The 24,219-nt window shown below is 43.6% G+C and overlaps 1 protein-coding gene across 1 annotated transcript in view; it reads right to left on the bottom strand.

Annotated features, from left to right (window-relative positions):
• LOC144798005 (polycystin-1-like protein 2) overlaps positions 1–24,219 on the bottom strand; it is a 365,276-nt gene that overhangs the window by 316,353 nt on the left and 24,704 nt on the right. The window contains exons 3-4 of the mRNA XM_078668796.1: positions 20,689–20,744; positions 18,790–18,852 (exon numbers count right to left, since the gene is read on the bottom strand). Of these exons, the coding sequence (XP_078524922.1) occupies positions 18,790–18,852; positions 20,689–20,744 (119 nt within the window). The remainder of the gene's footprint in view (positions 1–18,789; positions 18,853–20,688; positions 20,745–24,219) is intronic.

The raw sequence follows: 24,219 nt of genomic DNA, 5'->3' as shown, positions 1-24,219 counted from the left end.
TGATCCACCATGGCTGTCCATCCTTTCCCTTGCAGTTTCTCACCACTGTCCTCCCACTTCAATAAGTTGAAAGACAACACACCATATCGTTGGCAATCAGGAGCGCAATACGAACTTCCACTGCAGTCACTAAAGAAAGGGCATGATTTTGTCTCTCACAACTGGTACTTAAAGCATAAGCCTCAATGAAATTATTTTTAGAGAAAACAACTAAAAAGCCATTGAACCTAAATTAATTTTGTACCATAGGTAGTAGGGTGCTCCTTGATGCAACTTGGATGGGTGTTCAATGAGAAGTGCTGCATGGTTGCTGCATAATGTGGTTTTATTGGCTATTCCTAAATGTGTATTAGATTAGCATTTAACGATTTAAATTTGATGGGTGTTGAAAGATGTGAAATGGGGAGGTGATGTGCTTGGGTGGTTGTTTTGTGACATGAGTGAGAGTTAGAGGGGTGTTCTACAGTATGAGTTTCATAGGTGTTTGCTTATGTTTGATGGGACCACATTCCATGATGTTAATGAAATGAGGGTTCTATGAAGTGGATTAAATGGGTGATCGATAGTGTCAGTTCTAAAAGGGTTCCTTTACGTTAGAAACACCTGTGTGTTTGATAACTGAAGTTAGAGGGGCTGCACTCTGTGCCTTGTGCGGGAGTTCTATGTTGTATTTTGGAGGGGTGTTCTGTAATGTAATTTGAAGAGGTTTCTAAAGTCCTAGTAGAATAGTGGTTTTATATTGTGAGCTGGCTGAGTGTTTGATGTTGCGAGTTAGCTAGATTCATGTTACACATTGAAAGATACATGCGGATAGTACTTTGGAGGAATTCACATCAGACAAACCAGAGTTCACGTTCAGACGGGGGAAGACACTTAAATCACAATTGAGTGCGAGCTTTCTTAGACACAAGACATCGCCCCATTGGTTAAGTAAACACATATTGGGTTTCTACAAATGTGGCCACTGTGGAATGCGCAGATGGGCATCTAACAAGAAAAAGATTTTTAGTGGAGCTGATGGGGAGACATATGAGATACGCCATAACAATAAATGCAGCACAAAATATGTTGTTTACATTATTGAATGCAAATGTAACCGCATCTATGAAGGTAGTACGATAAGAGCTCTCAAAGAGAGAATGAAGACCCCAGATATTCTAAGGCAGTTCGTGCAGTGAGTTGCAAGGCGCAAGAACAACACAAACACTTTTGTTTTTATGGTATAGATCACATAGGCCTGGACCCCAGGGTAAACATCCTTTACGACAAATGCGTTACAACGCATGCCATTACCCCACATTTTTTACTCCGCAATATCTTTTAAACGCAGGGCTTTGCACCGCAAAACATTACAACACATTACATTCTAACATGGCGATAGTCACAGGACTTTAAACGCGACGGGTGCACTTGCAGTGGTTTCAGTTTGTGTGCCGGAAAAAGTATTGGAGAGGGTCAAAGTTCCGGGAGGAGTCAAACTCGGACAGCACGGCCAATATACGCTGCAGAGAGCCTGCAGGTGTACTTGCTTTCTGGTAAGTCTTAATTTGAAATGTAGAGAGGAGACAGAGATTGAGAACGGGGGCCAATTACTTGAAGTAGCGGGTGATTGTCTTTTGACAGGTGCTCTAATCTTGGCAGAGAAAGGGTGCGAGGGAGATGCACCCAGCAAATATGGCACAATAGCTAAAATATATGATCACAGGATAAGAAAGACTTTTGAATAAGGATTGTAGAGCGAGTAAGTAATACTTTATTGTACAGTTAATAAAACCCATTACAAAAACCATCAGCAGTAAAAAAGGAAGGTATTAAAAATATTTATAGCAGCATAGATGATGGAGTTATTCGATTTAAACTATGTTACAAAGTGCAGTTTAAAAAATGTTAAAAAGAACGGAGTGTCCGTCTGCCGTTAGGTGCTTGTGTCCTTCTACGGAGAGGGTTTCTATTGTCAGTCCTGGCCCTCATTCCTATACAAAGTTAGGTATTGCAGTGCCTATTCCTTTTTGGAAGACTGACTGGCCTTTACCCTGAATGTTCATAACTTTTAGTTGTAGTATGTCAGTGTTTTAATTCAATTTAAGTCTCTGAGCAGTTTGATGTTTTTGGCACTCACAGTATTGAGGGTGTGCTGTCCATGTCCGTTTGTTCTTTCTTTGTGTTGATTCTGCTTTCTACAGCTCCGAGGTATTTTACCAGTCAGCAAGCCATTTGAACTTCGTCGCCTTTAAAGCAAGCCAGAGTTGCTTGTCTGCACGTCCTGATTCCTTTTTTTATGAATAGGGGTCTCAGTAGGTTCCTGTGGTCTTGCTGCAGCTCTTTACAAATGGTAATGAGATGTACGATGTTTTCCTCATGAGTTCCACACAGGCGACAGTTTGCTGGTGTTGGGGGCAACAGCCAAGGGGCCATATGGTCCGCTGAGGGTAATACTCCTAATCGGAATTTTAGGAATGATTCTTTTGTTTTTTTGGTGAAGCTGGTCAGAAGGTATGCCTGTGGTGTGAGTTTATTGTAGGTTTGTACTGTCAGCCAGCCATGTGCTCGCTCTGTTAGTGAGGCTTTGTCTTGTAGGAGGGATTCTTTCCTAACAGTATTGTTTACAGCTTTTTTGAAACCTGCCAGGCTCCCTTGCAGATCCCATAGTTGACTCACCCCCAGTTGTTTTATTGCATCCTCCAGAAAGAGTCTTGCTGGGCAGTTTTCTTTGCTTTGTAGGTCTTTCCAGAGGAGTGCGTTGAGGGTGTTTGCTTCCCCTCTGCTTATTTTGTGCCAGGTCTTAAGGTATGCTCCCTTGCGGGCAAGCTCTTCCTTAACCTGCCCAAATTCGAGTCGGATCTGCGCCGGAGAAGTGTATCTCGGGAGGCCAAATATCATCTGCATTGCTCTTGTAATTACTCCTTCTAAGGTTCCGGTATCCCTGCCTCTCAATGCTTCGCTACCGTATGTAATGGATGGTATCAGTTTGGCTTGGGTCAGTTTTAGGAGTGGGGTGAAGCTTGGGTCGATGATCTTATTTTTCAAGTTCCTTAGAGATACAGCTGTCATTAAGCCTCTCTTTTTTATCTCCTCACGTTGCGGTTTGAAGCTCCCCCTGTGGTCAATAGTCACTCCCAAGTAACGATATTTATTTGTGACTTCCAATTTATTTTTATCCAAGTTCCAACTGAATGTTGGTTTCTTCTTGCGATAGTTGAGGCGCATGACTTTTTTTTTACTATAATTAATACTGAGTTTATTTGTTTTGGAGTGTTGTGCAGTGATGTCGAGGAGCCCCTGTAGGCCGATCGGAGTCCGGCTGATTAGCACCAAGTCATCAGCATAAAATAGGTTAGACAATTGAGTGCCCCCTAGTTTTGGTGCATGTGAGTTGTTTTCGTTTAGTGTGGTAGATAGGTCGGCCATAAAGAGATTAAATAAAGTTGGCGCTAGCACACATCCTTGCTTTACTCCTGTGTTAGTTGGAATTTTCTTAGTTAAAAAGTCGCCGGTACCTAGTTTAACCTGGACCCATGTATCGCTGTGCAGGAGGATTAGTTGGTTCAGTAGTGTTGCTGGAATTTTCATTCTCTTCAGTTTTTGCCACAGCAGATTTCTGTTTACGCGGTCAAAGGCGGAGCTGTAGTCAATAAAACACAGGTACAAGGGTTGTTTTCCTTCTAGAACTGAGTCGATCAGGAGTGACAAGGCAAGGATGTTTGTGGTTGTCCCCATGTTTTTCCTGAAGCCTGTTTGATTAAGTGGGATTGCTGATGTTTCTTCCGCCCCTCCTTTTTCTTTTTTGAGTACTGATGGTAATTTTAGCGCCTGGACGCCTAAGGGCAGCTGCTAGCGCTTTATAAATATGCTTTTCATTTCATTTCATTTCATTTCATGATGTTAGTTCCTGAAGTAAGAGGCCCACGTAGTATTTTGCTTCGTTGTCTAATTAGGCAATTAACCGATAGCTTCTTGGATCTTTCTTGTCGCCTTTTTTGTATATCGGTGAGATTATTGCCCCCCTCCATGATCGTGGAATTGTCGCAGTCTGCCATATTTTTTCAAACATTGGTTTTAGAGTAGGTTTAACTTACTTTTGACTATGCTGCCTGACACGAAGCCTTTCCTCGCAGCACAGCGGCCGGGCTTGGCTCCGCCAGCTTCCTGCTTCTTCCGACCGGCCTGGCTTTGCTCCGCCGGCCGGACTACATCCCCCAGCATCCTTAGGGGGCAACGAGCACGCCTGCAAACAGCGCGCCAGGAGGCGTTTAAAACACGGGCAGGGGCCGAGTTCCCCGTTTAACTTACTTTTGACTCTGCTGCCTGACACAAAGCCTTTCCTCGCAGCACAGCGGCCGGGCTTGGCTCCGCCAGCTTCCTGCTTCTTCCGACCGGCCTGGCTTTGCTCCGCCGGCCGGACTACATCCCCCAGCATCCTTAGGGGGCAACGAGCACGCCTGCAAACAGCGCGCCAGGAGGCGTTTAAAACACGGGCAGGGGCCGAGTTCCCCGTTTAACTTACTTTTGACTCTGCTGCCTGACACGAAGCCTTTCCTCGCAGCACAGCGGCCGGGCTTGGCTCCGCCAGCTTCCTGCTTCTTCCGACCGGCCGGGCTTTGCTCCGCCGGCCGGACTACATCCCCCAGCATCCTTAGGGGGCAACGAGCACGCCTGCAAACAGCGTGCCAGGAGGCGTTTAAATCACGGGCAGGGGCCGAGTTCCCCGTTTAACTTACTTTTGACTCTGCTGCCTGACACGAAGCCTTTCCTCGCAGCACAGCGGCCGGGCTTGGCTCCGCCAGCTTCCTGCTTCTTCCGACCGGCCGGGCTTTGCTCCGCCGGCCGGACTACATCCCCCAGCATCCTTAGGGGGCAACGAGCACGCCTGCAAACAGCGCACCAGGAGGCGTTTAAATCACGGGCAGGGGCCGAGTTCCCCGTTTAACTTACTTTTGACTCTGCTGCCTGACACGAAGCCTTTCCTCGCAGCACAGCAGCCGGGCTTGGCTCCGCCAGCTTCCTGCTTCTTCCGACCGGCCGGGCTTTGCTCCGCCGGCCGGACTACATCCCCCAGCATCCTTAGGGGGCAACGAGCACACCTGCAAACAGCGCGCCAGGAGGCGTTTAAATCACGGGCAGGGGCCGAGTTCCCAGTTTAACTTACTTTTGACTCTGCTGCCTGACACGAAGCCTTTCCTCGCAGCACAGCAGCCGGGCTTGGCTCCGCCAGCTTCCTGCTTCTTCCGACCGGCCGGGCTTTGCTCCGCCGGCCGGACTACATCCCCCAGCATCCTTAGGGGGCAACGAGCACGCCTGCAAACAGCGCGCCAGGAGGCGTTTAAATCACGGGCAGGTCCCTCGTCCCGCGAGGACGCGCGCGGGACGCGCCGGACCAAGCCCGGACAAAGGGCGGCCCCTCTGTGGCCCTCGGTGACTGAGGTAGGCTGGGCTGGGCCAAGTCATTGACATTTTAAGATTGGACATTTAAAGTTATATGTTTATATTTTCAAGTTGCACCGTATATCGTATATGCTGACGGTTTTGACATTATTACCGGGAGGATTATCTCTCCAGACACACCTTCACTATTTTAGTATTCTTGTGGACTAATCTTAAATTTACATTTTTAGTGGATTCTTGTAAGTCTCAACTGCTTATTTTGGTTTTCGTTGAGGATGACGGCAAAGAAACTTAGATCTGGAAGATTATTGGGGGGAAGGTCTTGCGTAAAGACAAGATCCAACCCCCTGAGAAATAAATCTACTAATAACTTTTTATTGAAGGGACAAAGCCAGCTTTTGAAATTGTGGGAAAAACCCATTGATAAGGTGTTGTCAGCCGATGGAACTGTAGAGTCTGTTGTTGTTCTATCTGTGGATCCAGCGGGGGCGGAAGATAAAATAGTTCCTTTTTTGGCTGGGATGGACTCTACCAATGCAGGGTCTGCTACGAAGAATTGCCTTATTAACTCTGAAACAATTAGCGACATTAGGCACTCTGATCCAAACTTTGAGGGGGAGCATTATAATAATATGACATCAGCTCTTAAAGCTACTGTGCCTAATATTCCGACTGGAGGTCTGCGTCCTGTGGTGGGTACCAAGGGTGATTCTTTTATGTCAAGTATTGATCTTGAGCTTTGTGGGCGCTATTTGGATGAAGGTAGCCAGAACCTACCAGAGGATATTAAGTCCCCAGTAGGAGCTACTCCCTCTGGTTTATTGTTGTACAGTAGTACTCCCTCCATAAATTCTCAAGATATGCCCTCCATACTTAATGTCTCCAGGAACAATATGCTAAATGTATCCGGCATATGTCCTCTTTCTCCTTCTGGGTATCATAAAGATGAAAAACCCATATCTGAATCCTTGATTGCACTGGAACACTTACTGGCTTCTATACTTTCACTATTGGGCAAATTTGTTGGAAGCTCTGATTGTATTCTGGATGCAGTTACAAAAATACTGCATGCTATGTTGCAAAAAATCCCGGAAAAGGTTTTTGATCCTGCTTTTAAGGTTGATTCACAAGGGGCAATGGAGGGTGGTAAAACTTCTGCGGGAAATGTCGGCATAAACACTCCAGTGCAAGTTCAAGAAAATGAGGCTACTGGAATACCCATTTCTTCCGCACTTAATTGTGTAAAGGTTTCTGACCTCGAAATAGAGGATGAAAGTATGATAGTCCCAAACGCAAAGGCTGGAAATGAGTTATTTCCAATTTTTGCGATGGAGAAAAAAGGGCCTCAGGACGAAGATAAAGAAAAAGAAAATGAAAAAAGTGATAATCTTAAAAAGAATAAAGGAAAAAAAAGGAAACCTGTGCGTAAATACAGGAAGAAAAGACAGAGGCAAATAATTTTTCAAGATCCTACTGATTTAGCTGGTAACGATGATGTTGTTATTGAGTCCGTAACTGGGCCCCTGAGTCCGGATGTTGTTACTCTTGCCTCTGCCTTTGGAGAAGAGGTCCCTTCTGATGGGTCTCCCGCTTCTATAGGAGTCCATTCCCCTGACGTTGGAGGAAGGTTGACCTATCCTCCGATAACAGAGATAATAGGACCTATTCCGGTGGTATCAGGGTCTCTTAACCCTCGAGCTTCCCCTTTCCTGTTACCAGAAGAGTTTGCTGTATATTCCCACAAATCGATGTCAAAGGAATCAAAAATCTATGTTGACACCCTAATTGTGGACTTTTTTCCATTGTTTGATTCTGACCTGCATTTAAATAGATCATGGTTGCTTAATTGTTTCAAAGATTTTGAGACCTTAAAACGTATTCAATCAAGCGATATTGATTTGGTTACCCTGTTAGGTGGTGACAATGTGTCTAGTATAAGGGTGAAATTTTACTCTAAAATTATTGTAAACCTTATACTACAACAGGTTGAGAACTTTCAATGTAGAGGAATCGATGTTTTACCTATCTTCCCTTCAGGAAAGGTTACATTTCCACAAAATGAGTCTATTCAACAGGGCAATGGGCAAGAGGGGAACCTTCCTTCTTTTAATGACCTAAAGATATGGGTGTCAAAAGGCAAACGTTTGGTTTCCCAGGTTTTACCTCCTCCGTTAAATCAGAATGCGCTCCTTGTAGAGGACAATCAACGGTGGAATTGGCTCCCTGGTGCCCTGTCTAATAAAATTACGGACAATCCCAAATTGTTTCAACATCTTTAACAATAAATTGAAAATTATATCTTGGAATGCAGCAGGGATACAAAATAGCCCAGAGAAACTAGAGTTTTTGTTCTCTCTGGAGGCTAATGTGATTTGCATCCAAGAAACATGGTGTATTAATAATTTATGCGCGGGGAAAGACTTCTTTGTGCTTGAGGCTGCAGCCTCCCCTTCAAAGAAAGGGCATCCAAAAGGGGAAATTGCTTGTCTCTTGTCTAATAAATTGCAGTGGAAATGTTCTCATTATGTAGATCCAAGTAATCTTTTTCAAGCAATTACAATAGATAATTTTGATAGTATTGGTAATAAGCATTCTGTTGTAATCATTAATGCTTATATTCCCCCTGAAGAATGTTTTAATGTTTTATTGAAGCAAGTGTTTCTTTATATTAAACAGATTAAAGATGTTGATCCATCCCTTGAAATTATATTAGTTGGGGACTTGAACTGCAAAGTTTCTAATTCAAGTATAGATTTGTTTAGAAATAGACCTAAAGAAGAGGCCTACCTCATTCCACAATTACTCTTCCCAGATAAAATAAAAACTAACAAAAGAGGGAAGATATTGTTGGAAGAACTATTTGCGGTGGAGGGGCTTATCCTAAACGGTAGGCTCCCCTCCGATTTTCCTGCTAAATTCACCCATAGGTCTTCTCATAGCGAGTCAATTCTGGATTATGCGATTTCTGATTATGGTTTCTTCCCGCTAGTCCAGGATCTGATGGTATTCCCAACAGTATTGAGTGACCACAATGTAATTAGTATAAACATCTCTTTACACCCGCCTCCCACTGATCCCTGGTCATTTTATAATAAAGGAGTTAACTTCCATAAAAATTCGGGTAGATGCTTTTGGAATCCAATTGCCAAGATGGGTGTACAGTCTATTCTTCATAAAACCATACTACAATTAAGTGATTGGCTGGGTTCCGAAATTATTTACTTTGAAAGATTTATGAGAGAGATTACCTCGGTTGCAAAAAATTCTAGTCTACCAAGGAAAAAGTTTTATTATCCTAGTGTAATGCTCTGCCTAAATAAGGAAATAAATAAATTAGTGCGGGAGCAATTTTTATGTAGATCTAGTGAACTAGCAAATAAAATATCTCTGTTGAAAAGAAGGAGAAGTAGACTAAGAATAAAACTTAAAAAAGAAAAAGAGGACTCACTATGGATAAGTTTAAGGGAGGCTGTTGTACATGGTAAGGCTAGAGAATTTTGGTCCTTAATTGGTAAGGGATGTGGAGTAAGAGCTAGCACCCTTCCCATCCCTATTTCTGAAGAGGTATGGACCTCTTTTATTTCTAAGTTATATGATGTGAATGGCATAATGTCTGAGGATAGTAGGTCTGGGCGAGAAGTTGTCCTGTCTATTGATTTCCCTTCTGAGAAAACTATTGAAATAGCTATTAAAAACATGCGCTCCTCCGGAGCTATGGGACCTGATGAGTTACCCATATCTGTTTTGAAGCAGGACCCGATTCTATGGAGCAAGATACTTTTTCCATTGTTTAGATCTTGCTTCATTTCTAAAGTGGTCCCTTCTTCATGGAGGGGAAGCATACTGGTCCCATTATTTAAGAAGGGAGATAGGGACAAACCCATGAATTACCGTTTGATAGCCCTTCTTGACTCAATCGGAAAAGTCTTTGCAAAGTGCCTTTTAATACTAATTAATGATTGGGTTGAAATAAATAACATCTTACCATTGGAACAGACTGGCTTCCGTAAAAGGCACGGCACACTAGATAACCTTACCGCCCTCCATGTGATCTCGGACAAATATATACGTGTTCGAGGTGGGGGGGTGTTTGCTGCTTTTATTGATTTCTCCACAGCGTTCAACAAAGTAGATCGTCCTACGCTGTGGAGAAAATTAGCAGCATTGGGTATGCCGTCTCAGTTACTGGATCTTGTACGGTCTTTACATACGGATACCTGGTGTCGTGTGTTGCAAGGTGGAGAGAGGGGTCTCTCACAACCAATTCCATCCTTAAATGGACTTAAACAGGGTTGCCTTTTGGCCCCACTTTTGTTTTCCCTGTACATTGCTGACCTCCCAGCTTCTCTGTCTGCTTGTGCGGGCATTGCCCCGGTTGTGGGGGGTTCAAATATTTCCTGTTTGATGTATGCAGACAATATCCTCATACTTGATTTAACACCGAGGGGCTTGGCTAATCGTCTGCAGGCTTTACATCTATTCGCCGAGTCCCATTTTATGATGATAAATGCTTCAAAAAGTAAAATTATGTGCATTTCAGGAAAAAGGAAATCTAGGTCAGAAAATTATGGATGGTCCATTGGTGGTCAGAAATTAGAGGTGGTTAAAACTTACACTTTTTTAGGTAAAATAATTTCGGCCAACCTGAGCGAGAAGCCCCATATTGATTATAACTCTCGTAAAGCACTCGCTCATGGCAAAGGTTTGTGTTCCCTTTATTTTGCTACAGGGAAAAGACACTTCGCTTGCTTATTGGAGGTGTTTAAGGCAAAAATTCCTGCAACGCTACTATACGGAATAGAACTTTTAGAGCTGAAGCATTGGGTCTTCTGTCACACAGTTGAAGGAAAAGTACTGAGATCTCTTTCTACGCTTAATACAGCCTGTTCACTGGCCGCATGTAGACTTGAATTCGGCCTTAGGAGTAGCTGGGTTCAGGGATTATGTGCTCTAGTTAGATGGGTGGCCAGTTTGGCCAGAGGAGAACCGGGATCATTGAGAGCTCTCCTTAAAGGAGAATTGTTGGGCAACTTTAAAGAGTTTTCTCAAATAGTTAGGAATTTTAGAAAAGCTGTGACACTTTTAGAGTTGGATGAAAGTACTCTTTTCTCAAACTCCCCGACTCAGTTAAAATCTGTGTTGAAACAGGCTTCATGGAAACTCTGTTTTAAATTAGATAAGAATGCCCTTCAAGAAAAGAGGGGATGTGATCTCCTTCTCAATACGTTTTCTATAAAGCTTGCTCAACCGTATGTGACATGGAATATTCCACATAGAGTTCGAAGACTATGGTTTCTCTTAAGACACGATTTATTACCTTTAAATCTCCTTTTATCAAAATGGTATGGATCATCTTCGTCATGTGACCTATGTAATATGGCCGTACAGGATCGAACCCATGTATTATTCTTATGCCCTGCACTGTGCTCTTTGCGTTTGAAATGGTTAAAATCGATTTGCCTTCAACTGGGTACCCTTAATGTGAATATCTTTTTGCAGGCTTTGTATTTCCCCCCTAATGAAATGTTTTGCTTCCGAATTTTTTACTTTTTTAAAGGTTTTTTAGCTATTTATTAATGAAATAAGGAGGTGTTTGCTGCTGATTATCCTGTTTGTTGTTAATTGTTATTAACTGTCTTTGATTTTCTTTGTATTCAAATGTATTTTCATTTATGTATTTTTTATTATATATTTTATGTGGCCCTCTTTTGAGAGCCAAAACATAATTTATAAATTGAAATTGAGTAGGTGCCCAGTATTCTGGTGCCTGCTTGAATATTATTGGGGGTATACCGTTGGGGCCTGGAGCTCCCTCTGTTCTCCCTTTGGAAATCCTATTAGTTATTTGTAGAGTCGTGATTGATTGTGCTTCGTTGGTTGTCGAGGATTCTTTGAGTGGAGACAAGTATTCTTTGCTCCTGGTGTTGGTTTTGCCAGTTTCTTTCCATGTTTCGTTGGTGTCGCAGAAGTGTGTGCTAATATGGGTCGTCCAGGCATCTTCCGTCACATGGGATTCCATCGCCTGGCTTTGCTGGTTGATCAGGCCATTGATCTTTTGCCAGAACTGTGCGCTGTTGTTTGTCTTGGCATCGTGTAGGAGTTTTCCCCAAAATGTCTCATCTGCATCCTTTTTTAGTTGCCATATTAATTTCCTTTGGTCGCCTTTTAACTGTCTCAACGCCTGGTAGGCGGAGGGGTCTATTTTTACTCTTTGCAGAGTGTGGTTAATTTGTGTCTTCAGTCTTTTTAGACTGGTGTCATTTCGGAAGTTATGGTGGCTCTTGTGTATCGCGTTACAGGCCTTGCTTACTCGCTTTATGTGCACTTTTCTTTCAGCTATGTCTATCATTTTTTTTGTGAATACCTCCCAACGTGTTATCAGGTTTGATGATTCGGACTACGCTTCATGGAGAGCGTGCTTTGCTTGCTCTAAAAGGTTTTGTGGGTTGGTAACTTTACATTTTACCCGTCTTTCGTTTGTTGTAAAGTCCGTACCCAGATTGTTGGCGCCTGGCGGGATTGATATTGTCGGTGTGTTTATCGTTGTTTCCTGGGGCAAATGGTCGCTGTAATCCATTGGGCAGATCAGATGTGAAAATCTCTTACCCTGTAGTACAGGCTGCGAGAGAGGAATGTAAAGTCAATTGTAGAGCTTGCCAGTGTACTGTGGAATGTTGCAGACTGCGGTCGATCGCCTGAAAATCTGCCATTGAGTGCCCTAAGGCCCAGCTCTTCTAGTTTGGCCAGCCAGGGTTGTAGAGTGGGATTCCGAATAATACTTGATACAGGTGAGATATGATGAGATCATTTTTGATTTTTATATGGTTGAGAGTGTAACTGAATATTATTATTAACAGACAGAAACGAGGAACAGAAACATGATTAAATATATTGCCGGGATGGAATTAAAACCGGTGTAATGGTAGGCGATTCCTTACTAGTGCAATTAACATTTGGCGTGCTGGCACCATATAGGAGTGATATTAATTTTGTACTTAATTTGAGGTATAGGTCAGATCCGACATAGAATCGAGAGAAATACAGATATGCCTTAACACAAGTGGTTGGTGTAGATCTTGGGTTATGCATGTGATTGTTACACTACAAGGTTTCGATTTAGATTTGGGCCACGACCTATTTGATTCACAGCTGAGCATGGTTAATGTGAGTTGGGGGATTTTTGAAAAAAAATGGGGTGTTTTTTACAACAGGCATGTATAGAGATTTTCATGAACATTTTAAGCATGGGTTTCCATGCATGCGCATATGTGAAGCTTCTTTATGTAGCACCAGGGCGGTGTGTCATAGACACACTGCAACCAGTGTTGTGTATTGTATCTTTTAGCCCTGAAGAAGTTGTGGGTTATTTCCTGCACGACAAAACAAATTTTGGCTGGCCAAGAGAAGAAAGAAAATAAAGAAAACAAAGAATATTCATTGTGTTTTAATTACCCGCATATTATGTGTGAATTTGAAGCGTGTGCTTAGGAGCATGGTGTTGTATTATTTATAGGGTTCCATTTTTTATCTCTTTTGGAGGGTGCAGGGTGAGTCTATCTACCTTTAGAGCATCGCAACATTAATATAGGTGTGTGACCCGAGCACGATATAGGTGAGCGCCACCCTTTCACTCTAAATACATTCACCCCACTAAGTTGGATAGGTGTTACATGGTGTGAACTGGTGTGAACTGGGTAGGTCTTTAGTGCTCTTAGCTGGTTTGTAGTTCCATTATGTTAATTGGATTCATGTTCTATGAGAATGGATGTTTCAATTTTTAAGTGAGTTAAATGATTCTTCAGTTATGGGTTCTATGATGTTTTTGAAGGGATGCTCTACAGTGTAATTTGGTTCCATTAGGTAAACTGTATACATGCTCTAAGATGTTTGTGGGTGAGAGTTCCATGGTGTTATTTGGATGAAGGTTCTCCTATAGGAGTTGGATGAGTGTTTCAGTTTGTCAGCTGGTTGTGTGTTTAGTTATGGAAATTTAAAGGATGCTCTATGATGTGAATGGGAGCATTATTCTGGGTGTTGTATGGTGTAATTTGGAGGTATATTCTATGATTTATGGTGAAGTTGTTTTCTATGTGAAGAGCTGGATGAATGTTGCATGATGTTAGCTGGAATGGGAGCTTTGATATCATTTGAATATATGTCCTATGACGACAGGAGAATAGGTGTTCTAAGATGTACGTTTGAAGCTTGGATTATGGCTTATGTTGGATAGTTGCTTTATTATTGGTGTTTGGCGACTGTTACACAATGTGAGCTGAATGTGTCTCTCATGATGTTCGTTTGGTTGGTGTTGTATAGGTGTTTTAGTTGTACAGTTGTTGCATAATATGAGCTAAAAGGTGCATCGTGATGTAATTTGCATTGCTTCTCCACATTGTTAGGTGGATGGGTGCTATTTGATGTGAGTTGGATAGGTTCCTTCATGTGTGTGGGATGTTTATTTCTTGAATGGATGTTCCATGACGTGAGTCGCACATGAGCGTCACAATATTACCTGCATGAGTGAAAGTTTATGTGAGTTGCACAGCTGTCAAATTAGGTGGGTTAAAAGTTTTTCCAAATAAGTAAATTGGATTGCCATTTTATTAGACTAGTTGCACTGGTGTTCTGTCATTTATATTTATACTGTAAGGTTCCCACTAAGTGAGTTAGATGGATGTTCCATGATGTAAACTGGATGGGTGTTCTATGATGTGAGTTGGATGGCTGTTTTATCTGTAATAATGAATAGCCTTGGAGGGGCGTGGCCTGGCTCGAAACAAGATGGCCACATTGTAGTGGAGCTTCCGTGCGCTAGCTTCCCGATACCCATCATCCTTCCAGTAATCTGGGAATGCCACAGTGGTGGCCCACGCCTAAGACAGAGGGCTGCACGGTGATATAGGCCAGGAGAAAAATCGGCCCTCCAAATAGAGTAACAGACCCAGAAGCTGAGACGCGGAGAAGGACCAGCCCGCTGAATCGAAGTTGCCTGGCCCCCCTGACCCCTCCCCTCCCAGAGAAAAGCAGTCGGCAAGGGGAGGATCCGGAGGGGGCACCAACAGCAAACCCAAGGCCTTGGCAGAGACCGCCGCCCGCTCCGGGAGGTGGGGAGACGGCCAGTAGCAACCAGAATACAATTTGTGGGGTGGCAGCGCGAGGCACAGCGGGAAGCCCCTAGGAACTACCAGCCGGCAGGCGAGGGTCTCAAAGGATGTGCCATGTGGGGACTTGGAGTTGTGCGGGCTTGGGCCGGGAGAAGAGCAAAGGCTGGCGTCCAGCAGCTGGGAGGAGTGACGGAGAGTGAGTTGCGAGCCGGAAAAAAGAATCGGAGGCAGTCTCAAGAGCACACCAAGTAGGCCTAGAGGAGAAGTGAGGACACATAATCTATATAAGGAGCCTGGAATGAGGAGCTTTAACAGCGTTTGGGATACAAGCTGCGTGGGCTCCGAGGTCGGCAAATTTTAAAGAACTGTACTCCCCGGCTGCAGGTGAGCACACAGCGGGAACAAGAGAGTGTAGGCCAGACCTGCCTGGATACGCATGTGACCAGGGAAGGAGGGATGCCTCATCAGAAGGCACGCACACTCGGCAGAGCGCTGAGGACCTATCACCCCTGACAACGCAGATCGGGGAGCCCGGGCCCAGAGCGAGGCTGGGATTGAGACTGATCAGAGTGGCCACCTGGGTGATCGGCCGGAGCTGCGCGGCATGTTGGGGGCACACCTCTCCATCCTCCTGACGCCCCACGGGAAGCGGAAGCTCAAAGAGTTGACCTATTCATTGAAGACTTGATCATGACCCACCTCCGTTCCCAGTGCCAATCAAAGTTTTTCTCTGACGAAAGGCACACAGAGCACCAATACCGCAACCAAGACCAGGGGCCCAGCCGCGCACTATAATTGCCAGAATTTTCAATCATAGAGACAGAGATGCAATCTTGCAGGCAGCCCGCAAGCAAGGCGACCTAAAATATGAAAATACCACAATCCACTTCTTCCCTGATTTCACTCTGCAAGTCCAGAAGCAGCAAATGAGTTTTGAGGAGGTCAAGAGGATGCTCAGGGAAAAATAACTGAAATATATGACGCTGTTCCCCACCAAAAACTGCAAGTCCTCGCTGAGGGTAAGTCCTGGTTTTTCCACACACCAGCAGAAGTATGGAACTGGCTGGATGGGTGGTGAACACAGAAGGGCTGATCCTGGAGGGCCCCAATAAGAGCCTCGCCCAATAGCAGGAGTGATGGGGGGTCCCTGAGTGGAGAAGCAAACCGGCGAGATGATGAAGCTGGCCCAGAGAAAGCGTAAAACCCGGACACATGAAAAATCCAAGTAGGTGGGGAGGAAACGAAACAAGAAAAGGACTCCAGGCTCTTTGGGGGGAGGCCCCAGGGAAGGGAGTGATGGCCCCTCCTGGGACAAGAGAAGCTGACCTGGTGTTCCTGTAAGTCTTCAGAGGGTCTGTGGGCAGCGAGCACTCAAGGTTTAAGCAGGGTGGACTGAACTTAACTAAGACACACCTCAGACCACTACATGTCGGAGGCACCCAACCAGTCTGTACTTAAAATAATGTCTTTGAATGTTAACAGACTGGGAAACCAAGATCAAGCGCACATCAGTAATGCAATACATAAAACGTCAAAAGCCCAACCTAGTTTTCCTGAAAGAAACTCACTTAAGGGAACAGATATGCAAGGCCCTGGATAGGTGGGGGTATACCCTCATTGCATACACGGGCTACTCCTCTGGGTCACGGGACACTGGGATTTTACTCTGGTCGGCCACGGCATACACCACAGGCCAAACCTGGAGAGACACCTTGGGTAGATTCGGGCCAAGATCTCCACCACCGACCAGATCTTTAGATTACAACTCATCCACTGGAAAACCGTGGTCCTAGAGGGTGTCAGCCTCTACCTCACATTTGCAGATCTTAAATCCGCTTTTGACCTGGTGCAGCGAGATCAACTGTGGGGTATACTTCTTGATCTGGGAGTTCCAGTGTATCTTTGCTGCCAGTTGAAACGTCTTCACCAGGACAATTACGCACAATAAGATATATCAAGAAAGGTGAACTCTCTGCCCCTTTCCTTGTTGAGAAAGGGGTGCGGCAGGGATGTTTTCTGGCCCCTACACTCTTCTCCCTTTTCTTAAACAGTCTAATTGAAATGTTGTTGGATGGGAAAGATATTGATGCAGCCAGGCTGGCGAACCGCAAAATTCCAGCTCTTATGTCTGCGGATGATACGCTCTTACTGTCCAAATCTCCCATGGGCATGCAGAGGGTGCTTGATGTATTCAGCACTTTCTGCAAAAATCGGGGATTGGAGATCAATCTTCAAAAAACCAAGTATATGGTTTTCAATCCTAATACCACAAATTGTCCATATACCCGATTAGATGGAAGGGCCCTTGAGAGGGTGTGCACTTTTGACTATTTAGTCATCACATTAACTGAAAAAATGGAATGGGGGACACAAATAAAGAAAGCTAGGGGAGTGTCACTGTATGGGGCAGAATTATGGGGCCACTGCCCATCCACTTCCCTATCAATGTCAGAGAACCTATTTCTTAGGCAATTGGTGGGCCTTCCTACGAACTCTCCACTAACACCGCTCAGGATGGACCTAGGGATTTGCCCTATAGTAAATGTAGTCTCTTCCAGAACCTTCTTATACTGGTGACGCCTTTGGTGTACACCCGAATTAGCTGATTTCAAATTAATTAAAAAAATTATAGAAGTTAAAAAGTACACTTTTAACCTACTTTGCAGTTTAAGAGAAACTATTTTCAGGTAAATATGAACAGTGGCTGTGACTTTGTGCCATCGCTCACACTGAAGGGCGCAATGATAAAGTGGATTGACCTATAGACCCTAGCTAGCTGTATGCTGTGGTGGGCTGAAGCAAAGAGTAATTTGAAGAATTTACAATTTAACAGGCCAATGAATGATACTAGCTCACCAAAGGCCGCTAAATGTATTTATACTACTGCGCAACTTCCTCTGATGTGTCTGTAAAAACGTACCTTTTCCCCCCGAAGTTTTGTCCTGAATTTTGACCTTTTGTGTCCTATTATTTTTGTCCTGAATTTCTGCCCTTTGTCCTGACTTTTTTACACTCACCGTCCTGAATTCGCACCCATGCCAGTTGGTCACCCTATGCGCCGCACAGCACTGCTCAGAGACCACAAAAGGGCCAAGGCCTCGAACGCCGCATGACGTGAGTAACGTCACTTCTTCTGTGACGTCCACCGAGGTGGGCGTCACAGTTTCACTCGAGAGGGCCCTCCTCGCTCGCAGCTCTACAGCCTCAGCTGCGTCACCGCGGGCCCTGCCACTAAGGCTCGATGTAGGAGGCTGCGCCGCTCAAACACCGCACAAGAGAGTTCCCACATCAGTTTCTGTGGTTCTCCCAGCTTGGCCGATCACCTGCTACTGTTGCCAGCAGCATCGGAGGCCTGGGCAATAGACCAAAGCCGCCACTTCGGATCATCAGCGGCATGTCGTCGCGGGGCCCAGCCTGCCAGGTCAGAATAGGATGTGGCGATACGTCCAGAGCTGCAGACTTTGAAACCGAGTTCGTATCTCGACGTCGGCTTAATATCACATGATTCAGGACAAATTAATTTATAATCAGTGCTTTAAATGGGCTGGTACTGTCCCGCCCATTTTGAGAAGGGGATTACCTGAACCTCTCAAGAGTGACGTAATACATTTAATTGGAGTGTACCGGCACTTCTAGAAACAATCAGGTACTCTTATTATCTAGTACAGTGTACCCGCACTTCTGTTTTTCTATTTAAAGCCCTGCTTATTATAATCATTCTCCCCAAGCCCTGAAAAATAAATCTGAGCTCGTGCTCATGTAAAGCGCGCCCATACCTTTGGGTCCAGTTGGCGCTATTTAACGAAAACACAAAACTATATAAAAAGAAAAAAATATTAATATGAAACACACTTGGCTGACATTTAGTTGACCGCCTGAATCTTTGCTCCAGTCTTTCCTCGCCTGTTTCTTAGCCAGTCTAAGCTTTGCTTGACTCTGCTTCCCAGTGTCTGCCTCTCATACTATATAGGATTTAGTGCTCAGTGGGTAGGAGGGGTGGTAGTTTAAACACAGAAAGTAGTTGGATGTGGAGCTGCCTAGAAGGGAGCCACGAGTATATATATATATCTCAGTCCATCAGCATAAGGCCATGCCCCCCCCTACAACCCTCGTAGCCTTTGTCCTTTACTGCACCCACACACTCATTGTTATAGAGACTTGCCACACTGTAAGGTCTGTCTCATCAGTGATGCTTTTTTTCCACTCTACAGCATTCCATTACCTCCCCCCAATCTTTTTGCCCCTAATGTTTGGCCACAGTGAAACCTCTTTATAAGGAATAAGAATAGTGTAGTGTCCTTACCAGATCCTGTAAACTCCTCTCCTCCTCATCCTGCATCATGTCATTGATGTCGAGCACCAAGTTCTAAATAAAGTGAATATCAATAGATTATTTTTGCATAATTGCAGTGAGAAAAAGTCCTCAGTAAGAGCTGAATTCCAGAATGGACAGTGTTTTTAAGGGCTAGTAGTAAACCCACAGTAATGTGTGCAGTGACGATTAAACTAAAGGAAGCGTTCAATAGCAACTAAATATTAATAGGGAAAGTATGCAGCCTAGGAGGCATAGAAACATACGTGAAACTATTCTTGAGTGTAAGTAGATGTATGGGTCCTGAGCTCCCCCCACTACATTCCCTGCTGAGTAACGTACTGATGTACGGGTCTGTACTGGTGAGTGGAGTTCGATCTCTATGAGCGAACGTGCAATACGTGACTCAAGATTCCCATAAACTAGATAGGAATGCTATGCATGTATCACACAGTCCCAAACATTGTCAGAAAAGCATTTGATGATGGATGCCCAATTTACAACAGCCAGTAACGGATTTCTCTTATCTGCTATACTTTGAGGTTTCTACTCTTTGTCAAGTGATGCTATAAGTCAACATCAGGTGAAGGACACACACATCTGAAGAGAGGCCGCAGGCTTCAGAAAAATGATCCTCGCCCTTCCTCACATTCCTTTTATAACATCCCCCAAGTTACTGTTTGTTTATATTTTACATGTACCTTTTAATTTACAGTTGCATTCCTTTTCCCATGCCCCTTTCTTTGGTGAACTTCTCTGGTAAGTCGTTATATCATGATCGTCATATTTTCTTTCATTTTTTCATTACCCTGCATTTTTATCTCGTAATGCATCCCACTTCCATTGGTCGAACTCACTCTTTACAGATTTTTTTAATTTATTTAAATAAGTAAAATACACAGAAGGGCATGATTAGAAATCAATCCAGTAATTCAACCCATAAAATGGTAAGAAGCCAGGCGACATCCAAAGTTTGATTTTATAAACTGAAGAGTCACATAAATTTCAAAGTACATGGAGAATCAGAAATATAGAGGCAATGCAGTAAGTGCATATCAGGAGAATAGTAAGGTAGCATACCACATAGGTAACTAAAGCTTTAAGTCTAGAATCAGACACTTATTTGATAACTCACCAATAAAATATCGTATCTTTCTCCTTGACAATGGCTGTGATAAATCCTTTCTGATACTGAAAGGAAGCTGTCATATACCAAATTTAAAGGTGAGGGCATATCGGTAGGTAACTTTGTAAATCAGGTATTGTTAGATTTTACAAAGGTATTGGATACAGACATGCGTCGTAGGCCTCAAGGTAAGTGTGTTGCAGCCATGTCTTAAAAAGTATAGGGGGTCTTAAGGTCTTTCCTACACACAGAATGAGGGGATCCAATGAAGACAATGGAAATATAGGAGGCCACCAATCCATCCCAATGGTGAAAATTGGGGTGGGTGGAGGGGAACCTGTGCTTACCTGATTATGGCAAGAGTCTTTACCTCTGTTCTGTTTTTGTGATTGCCTTGGTATATTGCACCTCTGCGCGTAAATTGTGTCTCCTTGTCTGCCTTCTCATAAAGGGGAATAGGGAGGCCTGTGCTGAATTCCAATTAAAGTGGGGATGCTACTCTACTGCCTTATTTGAAGAGGAGATCTCTTTGCCTCCCCCTTCTCTGGTTTGCAGTGTTGCACTATACAGTCCTTCTCACTTGCGATGGAGTTGAAGACTATAAAAATTTGTTGCACAACTGACGTTTGAAGGGTGAACCTCCCTATTCAGTTTTCAGCTTTTCTTCTGAAAAGCTGTGGTGTGTCCTGAATTTTATTGCTACTGTGCCCACCTCATGTTGCCCACAATCCATACTGAATACAAGTGACCAAAGCAATGCTTACTTTTAGCGTGCTGTAAACATTCAGGCTCTCCAGGGTATTAATCACATTTGAGACATCTGTGAATACAAGTTAGAGGTAGGGTTATACGATCTCATCTCGTTCGCATTAAAAGTACACAAGCTCTTGACATATAACTCAGTTGCATTGTTATATTATTCATGGCATTCTCACCGCACTTACCCACACCAGTGCTCTTAATGCGTTCAACATAATCAGCACACCTGCACTCTACATGTTTGCACCATTACAGACAACCAGATTTCTTACATTACCCCTCACTGTAAGTCCTGTTCTACCATTGCCAATACTCAGAGCACCAACAGTCATGGTTCTAAATCCATACGTTAGCAGCCAGATATCGTATAGCAGGAGTGTCCGAACTGGACCCAGATTTGCAAGCTCCAAGTCATATTTTCAGGATCATAACAGACTATGTCAATTACTTCCATTTATATTCAGTGTAGGTCAATTTATATTATATGGGGTCATCAAAATCATGCCTGGATCCTGCTTCTTGGACCTACATTGGGCACCCCTGTCTTACAGCATTCCTCACCATCATGAATTGCTTATTATGCTATTCTTAGAGCCAGAGGCCCCACAGAAGTTCTCAGTTGTTTTAAATTTACCAGTGTACAATATTATCTCCAATGATTGTGACAAAGCAACATTATAATATCAACCGTTAACATTTAATCAATAAGGAAATGCATGGCAATATCTGTAAATGCCAAATATTATGGAAGGTTACAGGAAAGGAGATAAGGAAAGCTCAAAATAGATACTTAGCTTTAACTCCAGTTCTCCATTGTGGGTTTGTTTCACAGATTTACGGGCTTGAATCTTCCCGGTTGTCAGGCTTGGCATTCATAGTAATTTTAATGACAGCGTTAAAATGACAATAGGCCTAACAACAGTGTACATTTAGGAGCACATACACATAATTCAAAAGAGCCCAAACGTCAGCCAATAAGGTTGATGAGCTGAGCTCTTTACTCCTGTAGTGGTCACCACGTCTCAGATTTCATACCATAAGTGTGAAGGATAAAATGAACTGGGTAGTGAGCCTTTGATTGGGGACGGTAGTCATATGCAAATTAAAGAAATGTATAAAAAAACTGGAGCCCTGGAAGTACAGGTAAGTAACTAATTTCTTTTTTCATCAGAGGATCTTTCATGAATTCACATGCTTAAATTTGGGTAGCAAGCATTATCCAAATCATGCACAAAAAAAAGGGTAAGCAAGCTCATTTTTTATGAAAGCTGTTGCCTAAGACTGCTTGGTCCTCAAAAAAGTCCATTGTCATCTTCAGGTATAGATAGTAATGCTAGATGATTGTGTAAAACCACCTATACAGAAAGGAGCGCTTATTCATAATGTTCACAAGCTAATTGCTTCAATGTTCGTATCCTTAAAGAAAAGTCCATAGGCAGTCTTTAGTAAACAACCAATTTGTGTTTTATTTCAGAATCTTCCAATTATTGCATCTAGAAGCCATTACAATGAACAATCTAGCCAACGCGTTTCATCCACATTGGACATCATCAGGGCTCCAATTTCCATACTCTTTAAAGTCTCCGTAATACCTGTTAAAGCTTTATCTATTCATCCTCTTATTGAGGGTCTAGCTGAGATTCGGTGCGTTCACGTCCAACGCACCATCCTTTCTGGCCGGTGCGATAATTCCCGCCAACAAGACTGTTGGCCAGTATTGTACACCAGGGCTCATGCTTCGAAGCCCTCACCGCTGGTTGAGTCGAAGGAACTAGGTGAATGGGTCCCTCTTTCTCCCTGTGGCCCAACTGCAGAAATCTGAAAGAGGCACTCCTGCATAGGGCAACGCTGCTACTGAGATGCTTCTGATAGTGTGTGCTGCCACCTTACACTTAAGTTGGAGCGTCGTTTTCTTGTGGCAGAAAGTGATGCAGGTTGACCGCCAAGGACAAAGCTCTCTTTGGACAGAGGAGGGCTCCTGCCGAGGCAACCAAACGCACACATGCCAATAGACCAAAATCAGACTGGAGACTCCAGATTTCTTAAGCCAAAATGGCTTTATTTTAGGTGTCTCCACCCACAATTTCCCCTACTTCAATATAAACCAGTCTGGAAAATACATTCCACTGATTTTTCTTTCACAATCTGCCACTTCACAGTTTGAAAATATTGGCATGCATGCAAAAGTGACAAAGAGCTAGCCACAATTTCCTAAGTCTTTGGTTCGGTCCATATAAAACTTTATGCACCTGCAAACATCTAGTGAAAGCAGTACTTTCTCAGCTGATGTTGAAGGATTTTGCAAGAAAGGTCAAAATATACAGGCTCATTTAAATGAAAGTCTGAAAGTACTTAGGGAATGATCCTAGGGTTGGTGCACATTTTGATTCTGTTCTTAGTAAAAAGTAAAAACGTTTTCTTTATTGTGGAAGCCTGGTGCTCTCCCAACTACTATGCCAGCATCAGAGCCAAACGCAGCACTGTCTTCCACAAGAGGTACTTCAGTAGACCCTTGTGATGGGCTCTTAAAACGGTAACATAAGCTGGCTGATTGTGACTAACTCCCATGGATTAGGGGGGCGCCAAACAAAAGGGAAGGGTTGTAAGAGACCTTTCATTAACTGTTTGATGACCTTTTGAGAGATTGAGGTTAGAGAGTCAAAAAAAATTACTTAACCTTGATATCACTACCAGATGTATCCTGACTAAGAGTACTTTAGCCCCTTTAGTTCTATGTGATAGGTGAAGTAGGCACAACATCATTTGAAGTGGTTATACTGATATGGGATTTACACTTTTACTTTAGCCCAATATGCAGAAAAATTCCCACCTGGCTTTATAGGTTCCGGTCATAGAACGGGTGCAGGTCTGATCACAAGTTCTTCTGCAGATGTAAGGAATATCCAGATGACCAGATTATAGGTGCTTAGTCAAGTCTTGCTATAAGACCTATCAGTTATGTCTGGGATGAAGATTTGGGTGGATGTTCAGCGCAATAGTATCAGGAACATAAAACACCTTGTGTCTCACTAGCTATCAGTCTGAGAAAGGACCTTTTATTGGGGCAAAAAAGTATATGAGGAACGATTCACACTAGAGTGTGGTTATAATGTATAGGTTAATTTCCTTGACTCTGTACCTCTTCAGTGTATTTCTATTTCTGATGTGTTTCATGAATTTTCCTCTTCGATATTAAATAAGTACTGTTCTGTTGTGACGAAAAGTCCCTTGAATGGTACCGAACATGCTCCTCTGCCGAGTGCCCCAGCTGCAACTATATCTGGATCCTTGTGCGTGTGCACCATGAGCTAGGCCTTTGTAACAGATTGTAGTCTTGGTAGATCGGAAGGGGTGCACAAATCGCTACCCTTAGGGAAGTAAAGGGCTACTGCCTTACCAAGAGTTAAGTAGCATGAGCGCTTTGGTGGCAGCATAGGTTTTTGTAATAGTGATCAGTAGTGTGAACAGATCCTTTTAATTGTGTCACTAGAGTGGGTCTGCCCAGTGCATTTATGTAAAGGTCCGCTTGGGTGTAC

Source organism: Lissotriton helveticus, chromosome 12 (genome assembly GCF_964261635.1).
Source record: "Lissotriton helveticus chromosome 12, aLisHel1.1, whole genome shotgun sequence".
NCBI classification, from domain to species: domain Eukaryota; kingdom Metazoa; phylum Chordata; class Amphibia; order Caudata; family Salamandridae; genus Lissotriton; species Lissotriton helveticus.
This window is presented reverse-complemented; position numbering and strand designations above follow the sequence as displayed.